The following is an 11,845-nucleotide window of genomic DNA, read 5'->3' on the forward strand; positions in this document are numbered from 1 at the left end:
AACATTTCCCTTTTCCCTGTAATCATAAAACAGTACATTGTCCATGATCCAAATTAAGATTTAAATAGTGATGGGCGAATTAGAGGCATTTAGATTCACGAAAAATTAGCGAATTTCGCGAAAATGTGAAAAATTCGCAAAACGGCGCCAGTGTCTTGTTTTTGACGCCGGCGGGCATTTTCTTTTACGCCGGCATTCGTTTTTTGGCTGCCGGTGCAAATTTGCTGGCGAAAATGCACCGGCATCCGGCGAATCGCAGGAATTCGCTGCAAATTCGCACCTGCCGAATAAATTTGCCCATCAGTAATGCTTATTGGAAGCAAAACCAGCCTATTTCGGTTTATTTTATGTTTAAATCATTTTCTGGTAGACTTAAGGTATGAATATCCATATTATGAAAAGACCCATAATCCGGAAAACCCCCAGGTCCTGAGCATTCTGGATAACAAGTCCCTTACCTGTACAGTGTTGTTGGGCTCAATACATAATTTGTAATCCGTAACACCTCTTAAAAAAATATAACTGTAACCTCAGAATTTTGTAGGAACCTAAAATGCAATTTGCAGCCTGTTGTTGAGATATGCTGTCAGGGTATAATATATAGAAAAAAAGCCTTAAAATATGCAAAAAAAAAAAATCCATTTCTTATTAATGCTGTCACCAACATAACCATAATGCAGTAAACTGACAAACATTTTCCCTCATTACAAGCTGTTAATGAAAAACAAATGCGTATTTAAGACTCAGTAGTTTAATGGGGTTATAATCATTTTAAAATAGGAGATAAACATTTATTTATGTCAGTGTTTTTCCCTCTTCAATTAGATGTCAGTGAATTCATTAGCCAGTCTGCCAATGGTTGCCTTATAAAGGATTTATTTTAAGTTCTTGCCAAACACGAATGCATGCGTCTCATTAGAGAACATGTGTTAGCAACAGAAAAGGTTAGAGAATGAATGTAACTGTGCTCAACCGGTTGTACATATTGGCTAAACTGGGTTCCATTTGGTCCTTTTGAATGAGCTATACACAGTGGTGTAACTAGTTATTACTGGGCCCCATAGCAAATTATTTTTCAGGCCCCCAAAATGTCTAAAGGTTGACCTGCTTTACCAATATTTATTGAAATTAGGGCTTCATGGGGCCCCCTATATCTCCTGGGCCCCCCTGCAGCCGCAGGGCCTGCTTCCTCTGTATTAATGCCCCTGCTAATACATGATGGGATCTGTTATTCCGTATATGAATTAAATGTGCTTTTCTGTCTGACTGTGAGTAGCATAGATTGGATCTACTAATATTTCTTTCCTTTTCTGCAGTCAGAGCACCCCAACCCTGGAGTAAGGTATCCGGGAACAACGCGTGTGGCTTACTTGCCTGATTGCCCAGAGGGGAACAAAGTTCTCACGCTATTTAAGAAAGCCTTTGACCAACGTCTGACCTTCACCATTGGGACTTCAATGACTACAGGGCGGCCCAATGTGATAACGTGGAATGATATTCACCACAAAACTAACTGCACAGGAGGGCCACAGCTGTAAGTATCCTTTGGAATGATCACCCTCACTAATTCCCTGTACTTGTGGCCCTAGCAACTGATTCAAAATTCTAATAAGATTTGTTACAAAACATTTTTTTTATTAGCTAAGTGCAAATGTAGATACCATTATCCAATACCATGATCCAAGGAACATCTGGTCCTCAAGAGCACCACCTGAGTTTGGCATTAGGAAGTTGTAAAGTCGCTGATTCCTTCACCTGCCATAAAATCTGAACCCGATGCTTAGGGGTGTGAAATTAGAGCTTGCCACAGAAAAACTCACCCACTTTCTATTCATTCCTATGGGATTTTTAGAAGCATATTTATCAAATGGTGAACTCTAACTTTCACTCATTGATAAAGCCGCATTTTGATAATTAAATTTTTTCTATGGTGAGCTCTAATTTTGTCTTATCTGGAAACACATTATCCAGAAAGCTCTGAATTAAGGGAAGACCATCTCCTATAGAGAAATAAATTCTAATTTTTTTTTAACGATTTCCTTTTTCCTACAATACTTTGTATTTGATCCTAACTAAGATATAATTAATCATTTTTTGGAGTCAAAACAATCCTATTGGATTTATTTAATGTTTTAATTATTCTTTAGTATACTTAAAGGGATACTGTCATGGGAAAACATGTTTTTTTTCAAAACGCATAAGTTAATAGTGCTGCTCCAGCAGAATTCTGCACTGAAATCCATTTCTCAAAAGAGCAAACAGATTTTTTTATATTTAATTTTGAAATCTGACACGGGGATAGACATATTGTCAGTTTCCCAGCTGCCCCCAGTCATGTGACTTGTGCCTGCACTGTAGGATGGAATTACTTTCTGGCAGGCTGTTATTTCTCCTACTTAATGTAACTGAATCAGTCTCAGTGGGACTTGGCTTTTACTATTGAGTGTTTGATCTACCAGGCAGCTGTTATCTTGTGTTAGGGAGTTGCTATCTGGTTACCTTCCCATTGTTCTGTTGTTAGGCTGCTGTCGGGAGGAGGGGGTGATATCACTCCAACTTGCAGTAAAGACTGACTGAAGTTTATCAGAGCACAAGTCACATGACTGGGCCAGCTGGAAAACTGACAAAATGTCTAGCCCCATGTCAGATTTCAAAATTGAATATAAAAAAATCTGTTTGCTCTTTTGAGAAATGGATTTCAGTGCAGAATTCTGCTGGAGTAGCACTATTAACTGATGCTTTCGGAAAAAAACATGTTTAAGGTATGGAGACCCAAATTGCAGAAAAAACCCTTTTCCCTAAAAAAACCCAAGGTCACAAGCTTTCTGGATAACAGGTCCTATGCCAGTATGCCATTCCTGAGTAGATTGCCTTTTATTGCAACTTTTTTGTTAGCGTATTCTCACCAAAATGTTCTCACTAAAAGAATGATTGAGCTGAAAGTTGCCAAGATCCCTTCAAACCAACATATGTGTTTCATTACTGCACTCCATATAATTGAGTGTAGTCAAGAATTCTCGTTTTTTTAATTGGTGCCTTCAAGAGAAAAGGTGTGCACGTTTCAAATGTTTTCTTAATTCTTTCCATGTTCGGCCATGTGCAGAACCAGCAAGAAACGTGAGAACATTTGCATGGTAAACGAAAGGTACAAGGGAAGGCACACTCAGCGTCATAATCCAAGAGCAACATTTAGCCGATCAAAATCGAATTTATTTTTCAAATTTTGATAAACCAGTTGCCAAGTAACTTTTCTCAAAATAATTGAGTATTGGAAACAAATTAAAGGGTACGGGATCCGTTATCTGGATTTAAATTATCCAGAAAGCTCCAAAGTACGGAAAGGCCATCTCCAATATCCAAATAATCTGAGTTTAAAAAAAAATGATTTCCTTTTTCTCTGTAATAATAAAACAGAACCTTTTACTTGATCCCAACTAAGATATAATGAATCCTTATTGGAAGCAAAACCAGCCTATTGGGATTATTTAATGTTTACATAATCTTCTAGTAGATTTACGGTATGGAAATCCGAATTATGGAAAGATCCATTATCCAGATACATAGGTGAACATAGGTCCAAGTCTCAACAAGAAAATGCACAAACTAGCTGTGCTTTTAGTAGATATTAGTTCTGGTTCCCTGGAAGCTTCGCCCCTGGCCTCCTACTTGTATTAATAGTACATTTGTGAACTTGGGAATCACACACTATGGGGCAAATTCACTAAGATTCGTAGTTGCGCCAGCGTCCGCTTCGCCGCACTTCGTCAGGCGTATTTTCGCCATAGCTACGCAAATTCACTAAAATCCGAAGTTGCACTTAGGGGAAGCGTAAGGTTGCAAAGTTGCACTAGCGTTACAATGGAGGTATATGTAGCATCACTACACAAGCCTGGGAAACCTTCAAAACAGTAAATAAAATTTGTATTTTGCCCTACACATGTGCCCACTGTATAGTTAAGGTGCCATGAGTTAGGAAATGTAGAGGGGAAGGAGGGTAGCCCCAAAATTTTTTTCGATCTTTTTCAGCCTATCACCCATAAAAAAGAAAAAACTCCTGCGTTTTTTGGGACTTAGAAAATTTTTAAACTTTTTTTGAAGCAATCCCTATCTACTCTATTGCACTTCACCTGGACTGAGGTGGCGAAGGAAGTCTGGCGTAAAAGGTAGCGTTCAGAAAAATGTGCGCGTCAATGAATTTGCATAGTTACGTCCATTGCGCAAATTCTCCAGGCGCAAGGGTGCGAAGTAACACTAGCGAATTTACCCCAGTGTCTGTGAGTCAATCGGCGAATTAGAAAAATGCGCTACGTTAGCGAATTAAAGCTAGCCTTAGGCGCTTCGTCCTTTAGTGAATTTGCCCCTATGAGCAGGTTAACTGCAAATTAATCTTTTATTGTGCGTCCACACCTTGGTCCAAGTCTATTTATATCCCCTTTAGGAGGGTAAAGTCAGGGAAGGCTACAAACAGATCAGTGGATATATACTCTTTAATTACAGCTTTATAATTTATTTTGTCTTCTGCTTTTAGTTTTGGATACCCAGATCCAACCTACCTGCTGAGAGTCCAGGAGGAGCTCCGAGCCAAAGGTATCACAGCTGACTGAGGGAACTGTTCTTCACAGGACTGGAAGAGGAATGTTGACAAAGGAAATTGTGTTTGTTCTGTTAAGTGGCTCAAACAGCTAATTATTCATGTGGAAAAAAAAACTTTTTTTGTCCTGTCATCTTAGCTTTTTATTCGGATCTGTTTGACTACAGAAAATGGACTAATGTCAAACACAGACCTGGAACTTGGGGAACATTAAAACGTGACACTCTACTACCATGTTGAACATGGATGCGGACTCTTTTGGGTTCACCTTCGTGGTGAATCAGTTGAAGATACTGGGAACAATGAGTGCCAATACTGAACATTTGACAGTGGAAGAGACACATAGAGAAACACTGATAAATTGCCTGTAGCATTCTTGCTTCATAGCTGGTTATCTATTAGTGCTCATACTGATTCGCCTATAGTGTTTGGCTAGAGTTCTGAAAAGAATAACACCAGTCTGTGGGATTTGCAGTGCATTATGATTTCTTCAGTTTAAAAATGGTTTAATAAACCCGGAGTTGCAACATCTTTTGGGTCTTGTAGTTTAAATGCAGTTTGAAATGCTCAATATGTTTGCTGTTGCAGTGCATTCTGGATCTTGTAGTCCCGATACCTTTGTTACAGTATTGCAGTAGTGGACGGGGTGCTTATTGCACCTTTATAATGGCCCAGAGTATTAGATGCTGCAATGCAGTTTCAGTTTGTTATCTATGGTTCCGTTTATAATCAATATGATTACTGTTAGTATTGCCGTATGATAAAGATATGTTGCTCAGGTATTCCACAGAATACCACTCAAGACAAATGGATATCATAAATTAGGATATGAGCAATATTCTCTTGTTCGGTATCCCTAAGCAGCCAATAAGGTGTTTCTAATGTGTAAGACCCGTCAAAGATTACTGCAGACTGATCACTATAATGTACTGGACAAGACAATATGTGATTGTGTTACCCATATGGGGGGCACATAATAACACAGGCAACGTTTTCTCCTGCCCAGTTATCCATGCATATTATGGTATGGGATCCGTTATCCAGAAACCTGCTATTAAGAAAGCTCCGAATTACGAGAAAGCTGTTTCCCATAGACTTCATTTTATCCAAATAATCTAAATTCTTAAAAATGATTTCCTTTCGCTTTGTAGTAATAAAACAGTACCTTGGACTTGATCCCAACTGAGACATAATTAATCCTTATGTGAAGCAAAACCAGCCTATTGGGTTTATTTAATGATTTCCTAGTAGACTTAGGGTTGTGGCAGACGTGGCTGCTGGGGGTTAGCGACAAATTGCCTCTTATTTGGGCGAATAATCTCCCCTCAGGAGGCAACTTCGGAAAACGAAGTGATTTACATTCTAAATGACGGGAAGGCCTTTAGAGGAGATTAGTCGCCCGAAGAAGTGGTGATTTGTCTCTGGGCAACTAATCTCTCCCAGTAGCCACATCTGCCACCACCCTTAAGGTACAGAAATCCAAATTACAGAAAGATCAGTTATCTGGAAAACCCCAGGTCCAGAGCATTCTGGATAACAGGTCCCATACCTGTATATTTACAGTTTATTGATTTCTAACCTTTTAGTTTAGTGCTTAATCTTTTGGATAAATGTATGTTCTTTAGTTACTCATCTTTGTGCTTTCTTTTTTTTGGGGGGGGGGTCATCTCTACATGTAATTCTTTAGTATCGGACATAACTTTCCAGTTGTTAAACTGGATGTTTTGATGGTATGTGTACTAATAATATACGAATATGGGGTAAAAGTATATGTGGAGGCAGCAAGTGATCACTAATGCTCTACTTCACCTAAAGTTTACTGCATCTTGGTTGCTTCAGGCTACTGAACCAGGGCAAACGCACTACAAGTTAAATAGGATATACCCGCTTTGTTTATACACCGTTTTATTTATGATATTGGTACATTTATAATGACCAGAGAATACACAGAAGAATCAAAAACATATCCAACTACATGGCCATATCATTATAAAGCATGTCACCTGGACTACAATTAAAAGAATAGTAGTTTCACTGGAGAAACTATAACCACAGCTATTTGATAACACTAGGCTGCCAAACTGGTGATTTTGGAGGTTATCTACAAGGGCTTTTAGAAGTCCTTTCTTTGATCTTCCAGAGGATAGTTAACTCTAAATCCCTGTCCCAGAATAAGGCTTTAAAGCCATTAATATTATTCTGACTAATCAATTTTGCTTGGTGTCATTTCGCCATGCAACATTTTACTTTGTAATTGATGTATGGCTGATTCTGTTTACTGTAGGTTTCAACTTTCTGCGAAAATATGCCAGGTAAGGTTTCTCTCAAAAATAAAAATAAAAAAATCTTCTTTTAATAAATGAGCACATTGGGGTTCTGATAAATGGTGGAAATGTCCTAAAGAACCAACTAGTACTTTAGGTACTGAAGACTCATCGTGAGATAACCGATGCATTTAGCTTGGATTATAACATTTGTAACATTCTCACTCTGTTTTATTCAACGCAAAGCATTATTTCAAGAATTTAAAGGGTCATTATCTTTTAAAGTAAAAGTAAACTGAAATCCTTGTGTCCTTATAAGTAGAGTACTTTGAGAAACAATTGTCATAAAAGGCCAACAATGATGTATTTGAATGTGAAAAAGAGTTTTGTTGCTCTGGAACTAATTATAACTATTTCCTTCTCATCAAGAAACAGTTCAGTCATGCCTGAAAGTCCAGATATGAAATTGAACAAGAGTATTGGTCACAAAAAAGGCCAAAATCAGTCAAACAGGATCTGAAGAAAAGTGCAGGCCATGTTTATAGTTGTACTGATGAAAACAGAAGCTTGCAGCAAGGTTATTCCTCTAAAAAAAAAATTTGTGTGAACTGGATGACGGTTCATTAACACAGCAAAGAAAATCTCAGTATGACTGTGTTTAAAAAAATGTTGAAGTCATGTGATGACTGTATCTCTTTAACTAACTCAAGGTACAGGAGGTAAAGACAAAGACACATGTTATGTTTTGGGTAGCTGAGGATGAGTAGAGTATAACAGTGCTTTATAAGCAGAGTCTCATGCAGCTATTACACAACAGTAACTTTCACTTTCACTTTTATGCTGTCAGGAAGTATGCACAGTATAAGTCTTGAGCACAGTGACATCTACAGGCCATTTGTATAAACACCGCATATTCCCCATATAGTAGGAAAGCATTTGGGCAAATGTAATAAACAACAACAATGCATTTTAAAGCAATAATATATATTATTCACATCACATAGTCCTGGGTCCATGCAGGTAGTTTTCTGATTCTCTCAGTACGTCTTATAGGTTCACTTTCTTCAGGTCTATTGTAGTTGACATCAGGAGTAGGAAAATGTCTTTCATCAAATGGTGCTTCTCCAAAGTCATATCTAACAGGAACAAGATGACTTGCATTCCATATGCGTCCATCAGACAGTTCACATGTGTATGGTCCTCGCTGGCATCTCACTTCAAGTGGTGTAGTAAATTTAGATTGTCCTTGTTTCAGTATTCCTTGTTTCTCAATTCTGACTAAAGATCCAGGCTGAAAGTGTATTTCTCTGACACCACGTTTTCTGTCAGTATAAGCCTTGCATTATGCTTGTTAACGTTTCACAATGTCAGCAGTAGACGATTTTGTAGGCACATTATTTTGTGGAAGTTTGATGTCTGCAACTTGTAACTTAGTGCGCATCTGTCTGCCAGCAGGAGATGATTGGGTTGTTGCATGGCACGTTGCTCTGTAGTTATGTATCTTCCGATTAAGATTTGCTGTCTGTAGTGTTTCTTTTAGACTTCGGTTGAATCGCTCTTTTTTTTTCCATTTGTTTGTGGGTAATACACTGAAGATTTCCTATGCACAATATTCCTCTTTCTCAGAAAGGATTCAAAGTCGGATGAGACAAACTGTGGGCCGTTGTCTAATATTAACTCCTTTGGATTACCTTCTCTGCTGAAGACTGTAGACAGAAATTACTGTAGCTGATGTTATATGAGAAACAAATGCAATTTCAGGCCATTTACTGTCATAGTCTATCAAGGTTATAGCAAATCTACAGTCTATAGGGGCATCTGCAAAAGGACCAACAATATCAATAGCAAGTTTTTCCCATACTGAATCAGGGAATGTTACTGGTTTTACATCTGGTGTACAAAGTTCATTGCACAACCCAGTGAAGTGTTGATTTGTGGTGAAATTTTAGACACTGGCTGTGTGGCAGGCACTGGTGCTGTAGTAATGAGACCATCAACTAATTGTATGTTTAATGCAGCAAAGAGATCCCTTCCAAGTATAGCAGTGCCCTTATTCACAATGTAAAAGTCACATTTTGCAGTATTTGATTCAAATTGTACAGTCACTGGCAAGCAACCAAGCACAGGGATTGGATTCTTTAAGTAACTGACCAGTTTCAGGGCAGGTGTAACAAGCGGATCTTTCAAGTATTTCAAGAAAATATCCTTTGGTAGTATAGAAACAGCTGAACCTGTATCAAGCATTAGGTTAATGGAGTGTCCCTTGTCAACAGTAGCAGTACTGAAACTGACCGTGCATATAAACTTGTCTGGAATAAATGTACCAGCTTTATCCACACTTAATACTGTAACATTTGTAGTAGTGACTTCATGAACATCTTTAGCAGAACTACGGCAGATCTTAGCAAAATGTCCTACTTTTGTGCATTTGCGGCACCATTTAGCTTTTGCAGGACATGTAACATGATTTGCAGTGTGTTGTGTTGAACCACAGCGAGAGCAGTATTTTTTATTTGTCTTTGCTGCACGTTTTTGCAGTGAATCCCTTTCCTTAGCACTGTATTTTGCCTGTGACTGTGCATTATTAGGCCACAGTGCTGAATTCACAATCTGCACATTCCCAGCAGTTCCCTGACTGAGAGTTTTAGCCTCTGCCACTGTTTCAATTTGGCTAGCAACTGTAATAGCCTTTGCAAGGGTTAAATCATGCTCTAGGAGCAGTCTCTCTCTAATGAGAGGTGAGTTTTTTTTTTCCACTATTTGGTCTCTTAGCATTTCATCTGTTAGATTCCCAAACTCACAGGTAACAACCAGCTCTCTCAAAGCTGCTACAAATTGTTCTATGGATTCACCATTACGTTGTTCACGTTGGCGGAATTTATATCTTTCAGCAAACACATTTACTCTTGGCACAAAAAAGTTCTTTATAGCAGTAAGAGCAGTTTCATAAGTATCATCAGGTAATGGTAATGTATAGAATGTACGCTGTCCCTCTGCTCCCAGGCAGTGAATAAGTAAAGCACGCTTTCTAGCAGCAGAAATCTCCCCTTGGTCAGCAGCAATAATGTACTATTTAAACATACGGATCCAAGCAGTAAAAGGTATGGTAGACTCAACAGGGTTTGGAAGAAAAGGTGCAGGATGCTGCAGATGTAGAAGAGGCATCCTTGTCACCATGTGTTATGTTTTGGGTAGCCGAGGATGAGTAGAGTATAACAGTGCTTTATTAGCAGAGTCATGCAGCCATTACACAACAGTAACTTTCACTTTTAAGCTGTATGAAGTATGCACAATATAAGTCTTGAGCACAGTGACATCTACATATAAACACCACAACACACAATGTTACCTTCACAAGTAGGGCTAAGACACATCTATGCTTAATAAGCTTGACTATGTAACCCAATGGACATCCTTTCTGGCACTAAAAACAGTTATATTTAACAAGCACTTGAAGCACTTGCACCCGGGCGAATGCTGCTCTCTGCACCGAGTACTAGATCAAAAATCCGACGCTTGGCGCAGACAGCAGTATCAGGAGGTGAATGTTGAGCCCTGTGCCTCCTGCTGCTCCCTAAAAAGATGTGCGTGGTAGGGGGTGGAAAGGAGACACCAATGTGCCTCCCCCTGCCTGCCCATCTTGGATAGATAGGGGCACAACCTTGTGTGCAAGGTACAAATAAATGAATCAATTGCAGTTTTTCTTTTGTTACTTTTGCAGTGCGACCATTTCATAGCGAAGTTTCACTAGAGTTCATTCCTGCCTAACGAAACTTCACTAGAACCCTTATATTTAGGTCAATTTGAATAGGAGGGGTACAGTTTTCTTGAGTCAGTGACGAGTCCAGCACTTAGAGGCGTGAAATTCGACTGCCTGCCCAAGAAAAGAGCGCGGTGTGGGTCCCCTTGTAGGTGGTTCCTCCAATCAAGATTTTTGAAAGGGGGGTTTGTCTTTGTAGGTATAGGAATTACAAAATACAATTTTAACACCACAACTTTTGTGATGCAATCATGAAACGTATCATGTATTCACTCAGTCTTCCTTATTAGAGTAGATACCATGTATTTCCCTTTAAATTAAGTTTATAATAAATACTTTAAGATGTGCCCTGACTTTGAGAAGTCAGAAATGAATGCATTCCTTATATACGGAAGCAGAAAGCACTAGCACATCACTGAATACAAGAGCAGGCAGGTGTGCGATTTGTTCCTGTCTGTTGCACCAGAGACTGATCCGTCTGCTTAGAAGGAAACTTGATGCGGTGCCCCAACAACACTGGGATGTGGGCGAGGAACACAGTGGTGATGGTACATGTCAGTCTATGTGCTAGTAGTAGAAAAAGAGTAAAGACGTGTTTCATTGGGTATACTGGAGTATATCACCAGGATAAGCCAAGGAGGGCAAACACTGGGCTATCCAGTTATTTGGGCTGGAAACTTTAAAACTAAATTGCGTATGAGAAGAATTGTATATCACAGTGGCTGGAGGGGACAGGTCTTAAAGGGAAACTATCATGAAAATTAAAATTTAATATAAGCGTCCTCATACTGAAGTAAGAAACTTTCTAAATACAATCAATTAAACATTCTGCATTGTTTCTGAAATAGTCAAGTTTATATTCACTATTCCTGTCTCAGCATCTGTTTCTCTTCATTCTGTCTTCATGCAGAAGTTGGGTGTCAGTTGAATGATCCAATATATCTTATAGGGGGGGGTTCCTTTCCTAGCAGATGTATTAGAGCTAACTCAAATAACTGATCCCAGTACAAACAAAATCTAACAAAATAGCCTTTTGCCCAAATCCTGCATTTTAGAGAGACATGATGTCTGGTGATTTTAATAGAGTGAGCTCTAATACATCTTCTAGGCAAAAGAATATATAAGACATATTGGATCATTCATCTGACACCCAACTCCTGAATGAAGACAGAATGAAGAGAAACAGATGCCAAGAGAGGAATATTGGAACAGTGGAGGTAAACACTTGCT

At 38.9% G+C, this 11,845-nt stretch overlaps 1 protein-coding gene across 3 annotated transcripts in view; it reads left to right on the forward strand.

Moving 5' to 3' along the window:
- Positions 1-5,122, forward strand: part of dtx3.L (deltex E3 ubiquitin ligase 3 L homeolog) — a 45,750-nt gene extending 40,628 nt beyond the window's left edge. For all 3 annotated transcript variants that reach the window (XM_041582541.1, XM_041582543.1, XM_041582542.1), the window contains exons 4-5: positions 1,317-1,534; positions 4,529-5,122. In XM_041582541.1, coding sequence (XP_041438475.1) covers positions 1,317-1,534; positions 4,529-4,604 — 294 coding nt within the window. In that variant the 3' untranslated portion in view covers positions 4,605-5,122. The remainder of the gene's footprint in view (positions 1-1,316; positions 1,535-4,528) is intronic.
- Positions 5,123-11,845: the final 6,723 nt, after the last annotated feature.

This window comes from Xenopus laevis, chromosome 2L (assembly GCF_017654675.1).
Source record: "Xenopus laevis strain J_2021 chromosome 2L, Xenopus_laevis_v10.1, whole genome shotgun sequence".
NCBI classification, from domain to species: domain Eukaryota; kingdom Metazoa; phylum Chordata; class Amphibia; order Anura; family Pipidae; genus Xenopus; species Xenopus laevis.